At 48.7% G+C, this 18,411-nt stretch overlaps 1 protein-coding gene across 1 annotated transcript; it reads right to left on the minus strand.

The window, feature by feature from the left end:
* Positions 1 to 1,815: 1,815 nt before the first annotated feature.
* LOC135567176 (ubiquitin carboxyl-terminal hydrolase 32-like) lies at positions 1,816 to 10,937 on the minus strand. Its single transcript, XM_065014607.1, has 6 exons — positions 10,760 to 10,937; positions 9,340 to 9,420; positions 8,564 to 8,638; positions 8,247 to 8,385; positions 3,801 to 3,906; positions 1,816 to 2,202 (listed from the first exon to the last, which is right to left on the minus strand). The coding sequence occupies exons 1-6, from the start codon at positions 10,935 to 10,937 to the stop codon at positions 1,957 to 1,959; spliced, it is 825 nt and encodes a 274-aa protein (XP_064870679.1). The 3' UTR covers positions 1,816 to 1,956.
* Between the last annotated feature and the right edge of the window lie 7,474 nt (positions 10,938 to 18,411).

Below are 18,411 nucleotides of genomic sequence, written 5' to 3' on the forward strand. Positions count from 1 at the left end.
CTCCCCTGGTCTCTAGGGACATAAGATGGACTGTCCTCTCTCTTGATCTCTAAGGACATAAGATGGACTGTCCTCTATCTTGATCTCTAGGGACAAAATATGGACTGTCCCCTCTCCTCTCTCCTGGTCTCTAGGGACATAACATTTACATTTACATTTACATTTAAGTCATTTAGCAGACGCTCTTATCCAGAGCGACTTACAAATTGGTGCGTTCACCTTATGACATCCAGTGGAACAGCCACTTTACAATAGTGCATCTAAATCTTTTAAGGGGGGTGAGAAGGATTACTTTAAGATGGACTGTCCTCTCTCTTGATCTCTAGGGACCTAAGATGGACTGTCCCCTCTCCCCTGGTCTCTAGGGACCTAAGATGGACTGTCCCCTCTCCTCTCCCCTGGTCTCTAGGGACCTAAGATGAACTGTCCCCCCTCCTCTCCCCTGGTCTCTAGGGACATAAGATGGACTGTCCCCTCTCCTCTCTCCTGGTCTCTAGGGACCTAAGATGGACTGTCCTCTCTCTTGATCTCTAGGGACATAAGATGGACTGTCCCCTCTCCTCTCTCCTGGTCTCTAGGGACCTAAGATGGACTGTCCTCTCTCTTGATCTCTAGGGACATAAGATGGACTGTCCCCTCTCCTCTCTCCTGGTCTCTAGGGACCTAAGATGGACTGTCCTCTCTCTTGATCTCTAGGGACATAAGATGGACTGTCCCCTCTCTTGATCTCTAGGGACATAAGATGGACTGTCCCCTCTCCTCTCTCCTGGTCTCTAGGGACCTAAGATGGACTGTCCTCTCTCTTGATCTCTAGGGACATAAGATGGACTGTCCCCTCTCCTCTCTCCTGGGCTCTAGGGACCTAAGATGGACAGTCCTCTCTCTTGATCTCTAAGGACCTAAGATGGACTGTCTCCTCTCCTCTCTCCTGGTCTCTAGGGACCTAAGATGGACTGTCCTCTCCCCTGGTCTCTAAGGACCTAAGATGGACTGTCCCCTCTCCCCTGGTCTCTAGGGACATAAGATGGACTGTCCCCTCTCCCCTGGTCTATAGGGACATAAGATGGACTGTCCCCTCTCCCCTGGTCTATAGGGACATAAGATGGACTGTCCCCTCTCCCCTGGTCTATAGGGACCTAAGATGGACTGTCCCCTCTCCTCTCTCCTGGTCTCTAGGGACCTAAGATGGACTGTCCTTTCTCTTGATCTCTAGGGACATAAGATGGACTGTCCCCTCTCCTCTTTTCTGGTCTCTAGGGACCTAAGATGGACTGTCCTCTCTCTTGATCTCTAGGGACATAAGATGGACTGTCTCCTCTCCCCTGGTCTATAGGGACATAAGATGGACTGTCCTCTCTCTTGATCTCTAAGGACCTAAGATGGATCTCCCCTGGTCTATAGGGACATAAGATGGACTGTCCCCCCTCCTCTCCCCTGGTCTATAGGGACATAAGATGGACTGTCCTCTCTCTTGATCTCTAGGGACATAAGATGGACTGTCCCCTCTCCTCTCTCCTGGTCTCTAGGGACCTAAGATGGACTGTCCTCTCTCTTGATCTCTAAGGACCTAAGATGGACTGTCCCCTCTCCCCTGGTCTATAGGGACATAAGATGGACTGTCCCCTCTCCTCTCTCCTGGTCTCTAGGGACCTAAGATGGACTGTCCTCTCTCTTGATCTCTAGGGACATAAGATGGACTGTCCCCTCTCCTCTCTCCTGGTCTCTAGGGACCTAAGATGGACTGTCCTCTCTCTTGATCTCTAAGGACCTAAGATGGACTGTCCTCTCTCTTGATCTCTAAGGACCTAAGATGGACTGTCCCCTCTCCTCTCCCCTGGTCTCTAAGGACCTAAGATCAGAGATGGGCAACTGAAGGCCCTCTGATCAATTTCCCCCAAAACATTTATTGGAGAACTTTCTCAGGGAAAATAAAGGTTGATTGATTATATATGTTGGTTAATAGGCTGTGTGTAGATGCCTGTGTGGGTGTGTGTACATGTTTGATTGGTTTGTTGATTGAACTCTGACCTCTGATGCGACCTCCCAGTCGGGTCGTCCGTTGCTGTCCTTCAGCTCTACGTAGGGTTTCTCATGCACCCTGTTCAGGTCCTCATGGAGCCCGTCCAATAGGAAGGCCAGGAGCTCCTGACTGTCCTGCTGCTGGAAGCCATTGAACCGCGGGGCGTACTTTGCTATCGTCCACTACAGGGGGCGGTAGTGAGACAACCACAGTCAACACAAACAGACCAATTCTGATGGTTTTTTTTTATACAAAATTGGTCTTTTGACAAATCACATCAGATCTTTAAGAGCCGATCTGATTGGTCAAACGACCAATTAGTGAAAAGAAATATCAGAATTGGGCTGTCTGTGTAAAAGCAGCCATATAGAGTCAGTTACGGGGGGTGGAAACACAAAGTTAGAGGTAACAGTAGCACAGTCAATTAATCCATGTGGAGTCAATAAGGCCAAAAATAATTTGGACAAGCTATTGTCCACTACAGGGGGGAGAATGGAAACAAAGATAATAGCTTCCCAGACATCTCCTTTACTATCGTCCACTACAGGGGGGAGAATGGAAACAAAGATAATAGCTTCCCAGACATCTCCTTTACTATTGTCCACTACAGGGGGGAGAATGGAAACAAAGATAATAGCTTCCCAGACATCTCCTTTACTATCGTCCACTACAGGGGGGAGAATGGAAACAAAGATAATAGCTTCCCAGACATCTCCTTTACTATCGTCCACTACAGGGGGGAGAATGGAAACAAAGATAATAGCTTCCCAGACATCTCCTTTACTATTGTCCACTACAGGGGGAGAATGGAAACAAAGATAATAGCTTCCCAGACATCTCCTTTACTATCGTCCACTACAGGGGAGAATGGAAACAAAGATAATAGCTTCCCAGACATCTCCTTTACTATCGTCCACTACAGGGGGGAGAATGGAAACAAAGATAATAGCTTCCCAGACATCTCCTTTACTATCGTCCACTACAGGGGGGAGAATGGAAACAAAGATAATAGCTTCCCAGACATCTCCAATACAGGGAGGAGAATGGGCAGTGTCTTCTGTAAGTACATGGAGTAGCCAGCCAGGGGACTTCCAATTAATTTTTTAATTTTTATTTTTTTTGCAGAAGGAGCTCTATGTTCGTAGCCTCTGGTATATCCTTTAATTTTAATTTTTTTAATTTGACCTTTATTTAACCAGGCAAGTCAGTTAAGAACACATTCTTATTTTCAATGACGGCCTAGGAACAGTGGGGTTAACTGCCTTGTTCAGGGGCAGAACGACAGATTTGTACCTTGTCAGCTCAGGGGTTTGAACTTGCAACCTTCCGGTTACTAGTCCAACGCTCTAACCACTAATGACTTGATACCATCTGAAATACACAGCGAAATTATGGAATACTTTAATGACTTTTATCTCCCAAATTGGTACAAATTGTTGTGGTATAGAGTAGAAATTGATACGACTTTTACAATTTAAATGATTGGAAATGTATGATTTCAGTGTATTGTTAGTTGTTTTGGATATCGTCTAGGTCTATATGATCTATATCTATTATATCTATATCTATGATCAGGACTATTTTCTAAGTAAGATAACCTTTAAACATAAAACCTTTATTTTCTTGAGATTAAAGTCATATTTACAGTTCTACTGCAACATATGAATGGCCGCAATGATGTTTGTCTGAATTCATAGTACAAGCTACTGTCCACTACAGCGAGTAAGGAAATCCCATCCACTGTTGTTGTGACGATCCATGCCAGGATTTATAAACTCACCCTGAGTTTGAGAGGAGCAACGTTCCTCTGTGTTCCACTCCACAGCTCCATCAGCAGGTCTCCGTAGCATTTAGCCATGTGACCTCGCATCCCGATGGGGTTGGTTCTGGACACACAAAATAATAAAGTCAGTAATGCTATTGATAAAAAATAATGTATATGTTAACGATTAAATAATTCCACTCTGAAACCTTGTAATTGTATGAAATTGATTAGAATCGTAAAGTTATAATCTGATGAAGTGTGTAGTTTTAGTCAGAATTAGGTTAAACAATGTGTCTGTATAGTGGAAAAACACAGACGGTCTGAGCAAGGCGTAGCTTAGGATTTGAACTTGTATATGTATGTGTGTGTGTGTGTGTGTGTAGTGTGTGTGTGTCTGTATGTGTGTGTGTGTAGTGTGTGTGTGTCTGTACGTGTGTGTGTGTGTCCCTGTGTGTGTGTGTGTGTGTCCCTGTGTGTGTGTGTGTCCCTGTGTGTGTGTGTGTCCCTGTGTGTGTGTGTGTAGTGTGTGTGTGTCTGTATGTGTGTGTGTGTGTAGTGTGTGTGTGTCTGTATGTGTGTGTGTGTGTGTGTGTAGTGTGTGTCTGTATGTGTGTGTGTGTGCCGAAGAAAAAAAACGAGAACAGTTATTAAACTGTGTTTGGACCGACCTGGCTAGGCCTCGGAGGAACCTATGATAGCACAGGGAGTACTTCTCAAGGTTTCCCTCATCTCGGGGGAATGGAATTGTCGGCTGGGTAGTGATACACTGTGGTGAGAACTACGGAGAAGGATAAAACTCACCTACTGTTTGTGTGGGAGTATATGCGTAGGATACCTACTGTTTGGGTGGAAGTGTGTGCGTAGGATACCTACTGTTTGGGTGGAAGTGTGTGCGTAGGATACCTACTGTTTGGGTGGAAGTGTGTGCGTAGGATACCTACTGTTTGGGTGGAAGTGTGTGCGTAGGATACCTACTGTTTGTGTGGAAGTATGTGCGTAGGATACCTACTGTTTGTGTGGAAGTGTGTGCGTAGGATACCTACTGTTTGTGTGGAAGTATGTGCGTAGGATACCTACTGTTTGTGTGGAAGTATGTGCGTAGGATACCTACTGTTTGGGTGGAAGTATGTGCGTAGGATACCTACTGTTTGTGTGGGAGTATGTGCGTAGGATACCTACTGTTTGTGTGGACGTGTGTGTGCGTAGGATACCTACTGTTTGTGTGGAAGTGTGTGCGTAGGATACCTACTGTTTGTGTGGACGTGTGTGTGCGTAGGATACCTACTGTTTGTGTGGACGTGTGTGTGTGTAGGATACCTACTGTTTGTGTGGGAGTATATGCATAGGATACCTACTGTTTGGGTGGAAGTGTGTGCGTAGGATACCTACTGTTTGGGTGGAAGTGTGTGCGTAGGATACCTACTGTTTGGGTGGAAGTGTGTGCGTAGGATACCTACTGTTTGTGTGGAAGTATGTGCGTAGGATACCTACTGTTTGTGTGGAAGTGTGTGCGTAGGATACCTACTGTTTGTGTGGAAGTATGTGCGTAGGATACCTACTGTTTGTGTGGAAGTATGTGCGTAGGATACCTACTGTTTGGGTGGAAGTATGTGCGTAGGATACCTACTGTTTGTGTGGGAGTATGTGCGTAGGATACCTACTGTTTGTGTGGACGTGTGTGTGCGTAGGATACCTACTGTTTGTGTGGACGTGTGTGTGCGTAGGATACCTACTGTTTGTGTGGACGTGTGTGTGCGTAGGATACCTACTGTTTGGGTGGAAGTGTGTGTGCGTAGGATACCTACTGTTTGTGTGGAAGTATGTGCGTAGGATACCTACTGTTTGTGTGGACGTGTGTGTGCGTAGGATACCTACTGTTTGTGTGGACGTGTGTGTGCGTAGGATACCTACTGTTTGTGTGGGAGTATGTGCGTAGGATACCTACTGTTTGTGTGGGAGTGTGTGTGCGTAGGATACCTACTGTTTGTGTGGAAGTATGTGCGTAGGATACCTACTGTTTGTGTGGACGTGTGTGTGCGTAGGATACCTACTGTTTGTGTGGACGTGTGTGTGCGTAGGATACCTACTGTTTGTGTGGGAGTATGTGCGTAGGATACCTACTGTTTGTGTGGGAGTGTGTGTGTAGGATACCTACTGTTTGTGTGGAAGTATGTGCGTAGGATACCTACTGTTTGGGTGGAAGTGTGTGTGTAGGATACCTACTGTTTGTGTGGGAGTGTGTGTGCGTAGGATACCTACTGTTTGTGTGGAAGTATGTGTGTAGGATACCTACTGTTTGTGTGGACGTATGTGTGCGTAGGATACCTACTGTTTGTGTGGAAGTGTGTGCGTAGGATACCTACTGTTTGTGTGGAAGTATGTGCGTAGGATACCTACTGTTTATGTGGACGTGTGTGTGTGTAGGATACCTACTGTTTGTGTGGGAGTATGTGTGTAGGATACCTACTGTTTGTGTGGGAGTATGTGTGTAGGATACCTACTGTTTGTGTGGAAGTATGTGCGTAGGATACCTACTGTTTGTGTGGACGTGTGTGTGTGTAGGATACCTACTGTTTGTGTGGGAGTATGTGTGTAGGATACCTACTGTTTGTGTGGAAGTATGTGCGTAGGATACCTACTGTTTGTGTGGAAGTATGTGCGTAGGATACCTACTGTTTGTGTGGACGTGTGTGTGTGTAGGATACCTACTGTTTGTGTGGACGTGTGTGTGCGTAGGATACCTACTGTTTGTGTGGAAGTATGTGCGTAGGATACCTACTGTTTGGGTGGAAGTATGTGCAATACAATGGATGTCTTTGTATAATGGACTTCAGAACGTTCTCTGAATAAACGGTACTAATCTTTTTGCATAAGCTGAGTCTTTTACTAATTATTATTACACCCCTGGTCTTCCAGATCTCGGGGTTTGGTCAGAGCTATTGATTGTCAGTTATTATCATTGGGATTGAAAATTCTCGTGACAGCTATCCAACAAGCTGTACACCTTTTCACGGATGCACACAGGGACACACACACACACAGGGACACACACACACACACACACACACACACAGGGACACACACACACAGGGACACACACACAGGGACACACACACACACAGGAACACACACACACACAGGGACACACACACACACACACAGGGACACACACACACACACACAGGGACACACACACACACAGGGACACACACACACACACACACACACAGGGACACACACACACACACACACACACACACACACACAGGGACACACACACACACACACAGGGACACACACACAGGGACACACAGGGACACACACACAGGGACACACACACACAGGGACACACACACACACGGACACACACACACACACACAGGAACACACACACACACAGGGACACACACACACACAGGGACACACACACACAGGGACACACACACACACACACAGGGACACACACACACACAGGGACACACACACACACACACAGGAACACACACACACACAGGGACACACACACACACACAGGGACACACACACACACACAGGGACACACACACACAGGGACACACACACACACACAGGGACACACACACACACACAGGGACACACACACACACACAGGGACACACACACACACAGGGACACACACACACACAGGGACACACACACACACACAGGGACACACACACACACACACAGGGACACACACACACACACACAGGACACACACACACACACACACACACACACACACAGGGACACACAGACACACACACACACACAGGGACACACACACACAGGGACACACACACACACAGGGACACACACACAGGGACACACACACACAGGGACACACACACACAGAGACACACACACACAGGGACACACACACACACGGACACACACACACACGGACACACACACACACGGACACACACACAGGAACACACACACACACAGGGACACACACACACACACACAGGGACACACACACACACACAGGGACACACACACACACAGGGACACACACACACAGGGACACACACACACACAGGGACACACACACACACACAGGGACACACACACAGGGACACACACACACACACAGGGACACACACACACACAGACACACACACACACAGACACACACACACACACACACAGGGATACACACACACACACACACACACAGGGACACACACACACACAGGGACACACACACACACAGGGACACACACACACACAGGGACACACACACACACACACACACACACAGGGACACACACACACACACACACACAGGGACACACACACACAGGGACAAACACACAGGGACACACACACACACACACACAGGGACACACACACACAGGGACACACACACACAGACACACACACACACACAGGGGCACACACACACAGGGACACACACACAGAGAGACACACAGCTACCTGTTGAGTTCATAGAGGTGTCTTCCTGAGATGAAGTAGTCAGTGAGAGGCGTGGTGTTGCTCACACACTGGATACTAGAGTTCATAAAGCACGTGTTGCCGAGGTTACTGAGGCCCGTGGCACCCTTCTCCGTAGCAACTGGGGTACATACATGTTTGAAAGGTTTTAGGAGAGAAGGGGAGGAAGGTTAGAGACATAAATCTAACTTTAAATACTGAAAGTGAAAGCTCTTGATAACTGCATTGTAAATGTATGTAACCGATGTACTGGTAGAAGGTGGCTGTGACTGTAAAGTGGGACGATGACGATGACGTACCTTTATGTTGGTCCATTGTACTGCTGTTAGCGATGAAGGACATCTCTTCTGGCCAGCTCATGTCTTTGTTCCGAACTAATAAAAACACAAGATGAAGGTTTTTACACATCGATGCCAGGATTACAGTACTAAAGACGCGTTACTTTCAAATCTTCTCTTTTTAAATTCAGAAATTTTACAGTCAGTCCAGTTTTTTTTACATTTCAACACACTCAGCAAACTCAGCAGTCAGATAACATTTTAATTACTGTGCTGAAAAGTAGTTTTTTAAATTATTATTATATATTTTTTTTTACCCCAATTTCATGGTATCCAATTGTTGTTAGTAGCTACTATCTTGTCTCATCGCTACAACTCCCGTACGGGCTCGGGAGAGACGAAGGTTGAAAGTCATGCGTCCTCCGATACACAACCCAACCAAGCTGCACTGCTTTTAACACAGCGCGCATCCAACCCCGGAAGCCAGCCGCACCAATGTGTCGGAGGAAACACCGTGCACCTCACCTGGCGAACCTTGGTTACGCGCCTGCGCCCAGCCCGCCACAGGAGTCGCTGGTGCGCGATGAGACAAGTACATCCCTACCGACTGGGTCAAGCTCCTCCTAACCCGGACGACGCTAGGCCATCTGTGCCGCCCCCACGGACCTCCCGGTCGCGGCCGGTTACGACAGAGCCTGAGGGCGAACCCAGAGTCTCTGATGGCACAGCTGGCGCTGCAATACAGCGCCCTTAACCACTGCGCCACCCGAGAGGCCGAAAAGTAGTTTTGAACGGACCTTCGATAACTAAGTGCTGCTCGTCCTGGATCTTCAGGCCCTCCAGAGTGTGGTCCTCGTCACGAGCAGGGTCAGACAGTTCTGGGGGAGGAGAACCGGGTCAGATAGTTATTGGGGGAGGAGAACCGGGTCAGATAGTTGGGGAGGAGAACCGGGTCAGATAGTTATGGGGAGGAGAACCGGGTCAGATAGTTATGGGGGAGGAGAACGGGTCAGATAGTTATGGGGGAGGAGAACCGGGTCAGATAGTTATTGGGGAGGAGAACCGGGTCAGATAGTTATTGGGGAGGTTTGGATGAGAGGTCAACATCCGCAAGTTTATATTTTATCATGTCACCGTAGTATCACTTATAAAAATGTAGTGGCCAACATGTGATACACACACACCTCGCTGTTGTAGAGCCACAGCCTCATGTCCTCGTCTTTGATGCGTAGCCTCGAGACAGGTACAGGTGGATGTCTTGATGGTGCCCCACGCGGCTGAAACAGCCTGTATAGGCCAGGACACGCTTCAGAGGAGCGTGGGGGGAGGCACGTTACCTGGAGGGGAGGAGGAGGGAGAGGGAGGAGGAGGGGGGAGGGAAAGAGGGGAGGGGTGAGAGAGGGGGAGGGAGTGAGAGAGGGAGGGACAGAGGGAGAGAGGAGAGGGGGGGAGGAAGGAGAGAGGGGGAGGGAGAGAGAGGGAGGGAGGAGAGAGAGGGAGGGAGGGAGGGAGTGGAGCGAGGGGACGGGGGAGAGTGAAGAGGAGAGAGAGAGGGGGAGGGAGGGAGAGAGGGGAGGGAGGAGAGGGGGAGGAAGGGAGAGGGGGAGGAAGGAGAGAGGGGGAGGGGAGAGGGGAGGGAGTGATGAGCGAGAGGACAGGGGGAGAGTGAAGGGGCAAGGAGGTAGGAGAGGGAGGAGAGGGGAGGGAGGAGAGAGGGGAGGGAGGGGAGGAGGGAGGGAGGGGGAGAGGGGGAGGGAGGAGAACACTCCAGCCTTTAGTGAACTATAAACTCATCAGAATTACTGAAAAGTCCTGTAATATTGTAAATACTCTTGTCACCCAGACTCACATGAACTTTAAGAAATGAGTTAATTAAATCAACACATTATTACAAGAGATAAAGAATAGTTCAGCTCAGGTAGGATGAGGTGTAAGGAAGCAGCCAGAGATAAAGAATAGTTCAGCTCAGGTAGGATGAGGTGTAAGGAAGCAGCCAGAGATAAAGAATAGTTCAGCTCCAGGTAGGATGAGGTGTAAGGAAGAGCCAGAGATAAAGAATAGTTCAGCTCAGGTAGGATGAGGTGTAGGGAAGCAGCCAGAGATAAAGAATAGTTCAGCTCAGTAGGGATGAGGTGTAAGGGAAGCAGCCAGAGATAAAGAATAGTTCAGCCTCAGGTAGGATGAGGTGTAAGGAAGCAGCCAGAGATAAAGTGTCACCAATGATTGTGGGTGCGATTCCCGCTGGAGGCCACCCATTCTCCCAGCAGCCTTGCGGTTTGGTCAGTGTGTCTGATTGTGGGTGCGATTCCGCTGAGGCCACCCATTCTCCCAGCAGCCTTGCTCTTTGGTCAGTGTCACCAATGATTGTGGGTGCGGTCCCGCTGAGGCCACCCATTCTCCCAGCAGCCCTTGCTCTTTGGTCAGTGTGTCACTAATGATTGTGGGTGCGATTCCCTGGGCTGAGGCCACCCATTCTCCCAGCAGCCTTGCTCTTTGGTCAGTGTGTCACCAATGATTGTGGGTGGAATTCGCTGAGGCCACCCATTCTCCCAGCAGCCTTGCTCTTTGGTCAGTGTGTCACCAATGATTGTGGGTGCGATTCAGCTGAGGCCACCCATTCTCCCAGCAGCCTTGCTCTTTGGTCAGTGTGTCACCAATGATTGTGGGTGCGATTCCCGCTGAGGCCACCCATTCTCCCAGCAGCCTTGCTCTTTGGTCAGTGTGTCACCAATGATTGTGGGTGCGATTCCCGCTGAGGCCACCCATTCTCCCAGCAGCCTTGCTCTTTGGTCAGTGTGTCACCAATGATTGTGGGTGCGATTCCCGCTGAGGCCACCCATGCGTAACATGGATGACTAAGATAACAGCATCTGCTAAACGGTATGTATTATTATGTGGTTTTATCTATATATCTGCTAAACGGTATGTATTATTATGTGGTTTTATCTATATATCTGCTAAACGGTATGTATTATTATGTGGTTTTATCTATATATCTGCTAAACGGTATGTATTATTATGTGGTTTTATCTATATATCTGCTAAACGGTATGTATTATATGTGGTTTTATCTATATATCTGCTAAACGGTATGTATTATTATGTGGTTTTATCTATATGCCTGGTCAGCTGGTATTTGTGATCGGAGCCGAACTAACTCCTCTGGGCCAGACATCTGATGGAGTGGTGATCTAATCGGACCGGTGCAGCGCTCTGTCTCACAGTGCCTCTGTGCAGCGCTCTGTCTCACAGTGCCTCTGTGCTGAGCTCTGTCTCACAGTGCCTCTGTGCTGAGCTCTGTCTCACAGTGCCTCCGTGCAGCGCTCTGTCTCACAGTGCCTCCGTGCTGAGCTCTGTCTCACAGTGCCTCTGTGCTGAGTTTCCTGTCTCACAGCGCCTCTGTGCTGAGCTCTGTCTCACAGCAGTTCTGTGCAGCGCTCTGTCTCACAGTGCCTCTGTGCTGAGCTCTGTCTCACAGTGCCTTCTGTGTTGAGCTTCTCTCTCAGCCTCACAGTGCCTCTGTGCTGAAGCTCTGTCTCACAGTGCCCTGAGCCTGTCTCACAGTGCCCCTGTGCTGAGCTCTGTCTCACAGTGCCTCTGTGCTGAGCTCTGTCTCACAGTGCCTCTGTGCTGAGCTCTGTCTCACAGTGCCTCTGTGCTGAGCTCTGTCTCACAGTGCCTCCGTGCAGCGCTCTGTCTCACATTGCCTCCGTGCTGAGCTCTGTCTCACAGTGCCTCTGTGCTGAGCTCTGTCTCACAGTGCCTCTGTGCTGAGCTCTGTCTCACAGTGCCTCTGTGCTGAGCTCTGTCTCACAGTGCCTCTGTGCTGAGCTCTGTCTCACAGTGCCTCCGTGCAGCGCTCTAATGTCTCACAGTGTCTCCACGCAAGAAGTAAGGGTGGCATAGCCGCGAGAAGTAAGGGTGGCATAGCTGCAAGAAGTAAGGGTGGCATAGCCGCGAGAAGTAAGGGTGGCATAGCCGCGAGAAGTAAGGGTGGCATAGCTGCGAGAAGTAAGGGTCGCATAGCCGCGAGAAGTAAGGGTGGCATAGCCGCGAGAAGTAAGGGTGGCATAGCTGCGAGAAGTAAGGGTGGCATAGCTGCGAGAAGTAAGGGTGGCATAGCTGCGAGAAGTAAGGGTGGCATAGCTGCGAGAAGTAAGGGTGGCATAGCCGCGAGAAGTAAGGGTGGCATAGCTGCGAGAAGTAAGGGTGGCATAGCTGCGAGAAGTAAGGGTGGCATAGCTGCGAGAAGTAAGGGTGGCATAGCTGCGAGAAGTAAGGGTGGCATAGCCGCGAGAAGTAAGGGTGGCATAGCCGCGAGAAGTAAGGGTGGCATAGCAAAGGGGCATTGTCATGCTGAAACAGGAAAGGTCCTTCCCAAAACTGTTGCCACAAAGTTGGAAGCACAGAATCGTCTAGAATGTCATTGTATGCTGTAGGGTTAAGATTTCCCTTCACTGGAACTAAAGGGCCTGAACCATGAAAAACAGCCCCAGGTCAGTATTCCTCCTCCACCAAACTTTACAGTCATCACTATGCATTTGGGCAAGCAGCATTCTCCTGGCATCCGCCAAACCTGGAACAGTCCATTCTAATATCTTGATTAGGGCTGGACCAGTCCATTTTAGGGGCATGATTAGGGCCGGTAGCAGTCCATTTTAAGGGCATGATTAGGGCCGGTACCAGTCCATTTTAAGGGCATGATTAGGGCCGGTAGCAGTCCATTTTAAGGGCATGATTAGGGCCGGTAGCAGTCCATTTTAAGGGCATGATTAGGGCCGGTAGCAGTCCATTTTAAGGGCATGATTAGGGCCGGTACCAGTCCATTTTAGGGGCATGATTAGGGCCGGTACCAGTCCATTTTAGGGGCATGATTAGGGCCGGTACCAGTCCATTTTAGGGGCATGATTAGGGCTGGACCAGTCCATTTTAGGGGCATGATTAGGGCTGGACCAGTCCATTTTAGGGGCATGATTAGGGCTGGACCAGTCCATTTTAAGGGCATGATTAGGGCCGGTACCAGTCCATTTTAGGGGCATGATTAGGGCTGGACCAGTCCATTTTAAGGGCATGATTAGGTGTGGACCAGTCCATTTTAAGGGCATGATTAGGTGTGGACCAGTCCATTAAAACAGCATGATTAGGGGTGGACCAGTCCATTATAACAGCATGATTAGGGCTGGACCAGTCCATTATAACAGCATGATTTGGGGTGGACCAGTCCATTAAAACAGCATGATTAGGGGTGGACCAGTCCATTATAACAGCATGATTAGGGGTGGACCAGTCCATTATAACAGCATGATTAGGGGTGGACCAGTCCATTATAACAGCATGATTAGGGGTGGACCAGTCCATTATAACAGAATGATTAGGGGTGGACCAGTCCATTATAACAGAATGATTAGGGGTGGACCAGTCCATTATAACAGCATGATTAGGGGTGGACCAGTCCATTATAACAGAATGATTAGGGGTGGACTAGTCCATTATAACAGAAGGATTAGGGGTACTAGTCCATTATAACAGCATGATTAAGGGTGGACCAGTCCATTATAACAGCATGATTAGGGGTGGACCAGTCCATTATAACAGAATGATTAGGGGTGGACCAGTCCATTATAACAGAATGATTAGGGGTGGACCAGTCCATTATAACAGAATGATTAGGGGAGGACCAGTCCATTATAACAGAATGATTAGGGGTGGACCAGTCCATTATAACAGAATGATTAGGGGTGGACCAGTCCATTATAACAGAATGATTAGGGGTGGACTAGTCCATTATAACAGAAGGATTAGGGGTACTAGTCCATTATAACAGCATGATTAAGGGTGGACCAGTCCATTATAACAGCATGATTAGGGGTGGACCAGTCCATTATAACAGAATGATTAGGGGTGGACCAGTCCATTATAACAGCATGATTAGGGGTGGACCAGTCCATTATAACAGAATGATTAGGGGTGGACCAGTCCATTATAACAGCATGATTAGGGGTGGACTACAGTAGTGGACTACAGTAGTAGCGTTTGTTTGCTCTTAGCAGGCTGTCTCTCTTTCTTGCTGCAGGCTTACGTTACCTCTGGGGAGATGCTGGGGGAACATTCTCAGGCTGGTCATACCCATGTTAACCCAGATGTTGGAGTGGGGGGTGCGTGTGGCGGGCTGCTGCCGCAGGAAGAGGAGGTAGCGTGGGAAGAGCTCCAGCTCAGCACGGCCTGTTTTCGTCTGCTGGATCACCTGGAAAAAAGGACAGGAGGAAAAGCATTGCATTCAACAATTACCTCTAAGGGCTGAACCCTAACTTCAGGTACACACACACACACACACACACTATCACACACACATTATCACACACACACGCAACTAAAAAGTTCACAAAAATCATCCACAATAGTTTGAAAATCGCTCGAGCTAGACCCAGTCCTCAAGCAGACCATCTGTGGCACAAGTGTCAATCTCATTCCACCGAGGGCAGAGTGTCTGCTGGTTCGCTCTCCTCCCTTGTCCTTAATTGATGAATTATGGTCACTAATTCGTAAGGAACTCCCCTCACCTGGTCGTCTAGGTCTTAACTGGAAAGGAAAACACTAAAACCTGCAGACACTAGGTCCTCCACGGAATGAGTTAGACACCCCTATCCTAGAGGAAACGGCCGTGTGTGAGTAACCCCATCCAAAACATGCACATCAACACCTCCTCTACAACCTGCAGACACTAGACCCATGAGTTTGACACCCCTGATCTATGAGTCTGTGTTAGTGTATGGGATGGTTGTGTTGTGGTCCATCTATGGTTCTGTGTTAGTGTATGGGATGGTTGTGTTGTGGTCTATCTATGGTTCAGTGATAGTGTATGGGATGGTTGTGTTGTGGTCCATCTATGGTTCAGTGATAGTGTATGGGATGGTTGTGGTCTATCTATGGTTCTGTGATAGTGTATGGGATGGTTGTGGTCTATCTATGGTTCTGTGTTAGTGTATGGGATGGTTGTGGTCTATCTATGGTTCTGTGTTAGTGTATGGGATGGTTGTGTTGTGGTCTATCTATGGTTCTGTGATAGTGTATGGGATGGTTGTGGTCTATCTATGGTTATGTGTTAGTGTATGGGATGGTTGTGGTCTATCTATGGTTCTGTGTTAGTGTATGGGATGGTTGTGTTGTGGTCTATCTATGGTTCTGTGTTAGTGTATGGGATGGTTGTGTTGTGGTCCATCTATGGTTCTGTGTTAGTGTATGGGATGGTTGTGTTGTGGTCCATCTATGGTTCTGTGATAGTGTATGGGATGGTTGTGGTCTATCTATGGTTCAGTGATAGTGTATGGGATGGTTGTGTTGTGGTCTATCTATGGTTCTGTGATAGTGTATGGGATGGTTGTGTTGTGGTCCATCTATGGTTCTGTGTTAGTGTATGGGATGGTTGTGGTCTATCTATGGTTCTGTGTTAGTGTATGGGATGGTTGTGTTGTGGTCCATCTATGGTTCTGTGATAGTGTATGGGATGGTTGTGGTCTATCTATGGTTCAGTGATAGTGTATGGGATGGTTGTGTTGTGGTCCATCTATGGTTCTGTGTTAGTGTATGGGATGGTTGTGGTCTATCTATGGTTCTGTGTTAGTGTATGGGATGGTTGTGGTCTATCTATGGTTCTGTGATAGTGTATGGGATGGTTGTGGTCTATCTATGGTTCTGTGTTAGTGTATGGGATGGTTGTGGTCTATCTATGGTTCTGTGTTAGTGTATGGGATGGTTGTGGTCTATCTATGGTTCTGTGTTAGTGTATGGGATGGTTGTGTTGTGGTCCATCTATGGTTCTGTGATAGTGTATGGGATGGTTGTGGTCTATCTATGGTTCAGTGATAGTGTATGGGATGGTTGTGTTGTGGTCTATCTATGGTTTAGTGATAGTGTATGGGATGGTTGTGTTGTGGTCTATCTATGGTTCAGTGATAGTGTATGGGATGGTTGTGTTGTGGTCTATCTATGGTTCAGTGATAGTGTATGGGATGGTTGTGTTGTGGTCTATCTATGGTTCAGTGATAGTGTATGGGATGGTTGTGTTGTGGTCTATCTATGGTTTAGTGATAGTGTATGGGATGGTTGTGTTGTGGTCCATCTATGGTTTAGTGATAGTGTATGGGATGGTATTACGCATGGCAGAAAAACAGTCTTTTACATGACAATAATCAGCTGACAAAAGGGGTGGTTGTGTTGTGGTCCATAGTGTGAGGGGAGGTTGTGGTCCATAGTGTGAGGGGTGGTTGTGTTGTGGTCCATCGTGTGAGGGGTGGTTGTGTTGTGGTCCATAGTGTGAGGGGTGGTCGTGTTGTGGTCCATAGTGTGAGGGGTGGTCGTGTTGTGGTCCATAGTGTGAGGGGTGGTCGTGTTGTGGTCCATAGTGTGAGGGATGGTCGTGTTGTGGTCCATAGTGTGAGGGGTGGTCGTGTTGTGGTCCATAGTGTGAGGGGTGGTTGTGTTGTGGTCCATAGTGTGAGGGGTGGTTGTGGTCCATAGTGTGAGGGGTGGTTGTGTTGTGGTCCATAGTGTGAGGGGTGGTTGTGGTCCATAGTGTGAGGGGTGGTCGTGTTGTGGTCCATAGTGTGAGGGGTGGTTGTGTTGTGGTCCATCGTGTGAGGGGTGGTTGTGTTGTGGTCCATAGTGTGAGGGGTGGTTGTGTTGTGGTCCATAGTGTGAGGGGTGGTCGTGTTGTGGTCCATAGTGTGAGGGGTGGTTGTGTTGTGGTCCATCGTGTGAGGGGTGGTTGTGTTGTGGTCCATAGTGTGAGGGGTGGTTGTGTTGTGGTCCATAGTGTGAGGGGTGGTTGTGGTCCATAGTGTGAGGGGTGGTCGTGTTGTGGTCCATAGTGTGAGGGGTGGTCGTGTTGTGGTCCATAGTGTGAGGGGTGGTTGTGTTGTGGTCCATAGTGTGAGGGGTGGTCGTGTTGTGGTCCATAGTGTGAGGGGTGGTCGTGTTGTGGTCCATAGTGTGAGGGGTGGTCGTGGTCCATAGTGTGAGGGGTGGTCGTGTTGTGGTCCATCTATGGTTCAGTGTTAGTGTATGGGATGGTTGTGTTGTGGTCCATAGTGTGAGGGGTGGTCGTGTTGTGGTCCATAGTGTGAGGGGTGGTTGTGGTCCATAGTGTGAGGGGTGGTCGTGTTGTGGTCCATAGTGTGAGGGGTGGTCGTGTTGTGGTCCATAGTGTGAGGGGTGGTTGTGGTCCATAGTGTGAGGGGTGGTCGTGTTGTGGTCCATAGTGTGAGGGGTGGTCGTGTTGTGGTCCATCTATGGTTCAGTGTTAGTGTATGGGATGGTTGTGTTGTGGTCCATAGTGTGAGGGGTGGTTGTGTTGTGGTCCATAGTGTGAGGGGTGGTTGTGTTGTGGTCCATAGTGTGAGGGATGGTCGTGTTGTGGTCCATAGTGTGAGGGGTGGTTGTGGTCCATAGTGTGAGGGGAGGTTGTGGTCCATAGTGTGAGGGGTGGTCGTGTTGTGGTCCATAGTGTGAGGGGTGGTTGTGGTCCATAGTGTGAGGGATGGTCGTGTTGTGGTCCATAGTGTGAGGGATGGTTGTGGTCCATAGTGTGAGGGGTGGTTGTGTTGTGGTCCATCGTGTGAGGGGTGGTCGTGTTGTGGTCCATAGTGTGAGGGGTGGTTGTGGTCCATAGTGTGAGGGATGGTCGTGTTGTGGTCCATAGTGTGAGGGATGGTTGTGGTCCAAAGTGTGAGGGGAGGTTGTGGTCCATAGTGTGAGGGGAGGTTGTTGTCCATAGTGTGAGGGGTGGTTGTGTTGTGGTCCATAGTGTGAGGGATGGTTGTGTTGTGGTCCATAGTGTGAGGGATGGTTGTGTTGTGGTCCATAGTGTGAGG

The sequence above is a fragment of the Oncorhynchus nerka genome, unplaced genomic scaffold (genome assembly GCF_034236695.1).
Source record: "Oncorhynchus nerka isolate Pitt River unplaced genomic scaffold, Oner_Uvic_2.0 unplaced_scaffold_2459, whole genome shotgun sequence".
NCBI lineage: Eukaryota > Metazoa > Chordata > Actinopteri > Salmoniformes > Salmonidae > Oncorhynchus > Oncorhynchus nerka.

Excerpts from the sequence above, each read along its gene's own strand:
- LOC135567176 (XM_065014607.1), bottom strand. The coding sequence starts at position 10,937 with ATGGGTGGCCTCAGCGGGACCGCACCCACAATCATTGGTGACACTGAC. Across the intron at positions 9,421-10,759 it reads AATCGCACCCACAATCATTG|AACTGTCTGACCCTGCTCGT; the intron begins GTGACACTTTAT and ends CTCCTCCCCCAG. Across the intron at positions 2,203-3,800 it reads TTGCTCCTCTCAAACTCAGG|TGGACGATAGCAAAGTACGC; the intron begins GTGAGTTTATAA and ends CGCCCCCTGTAG.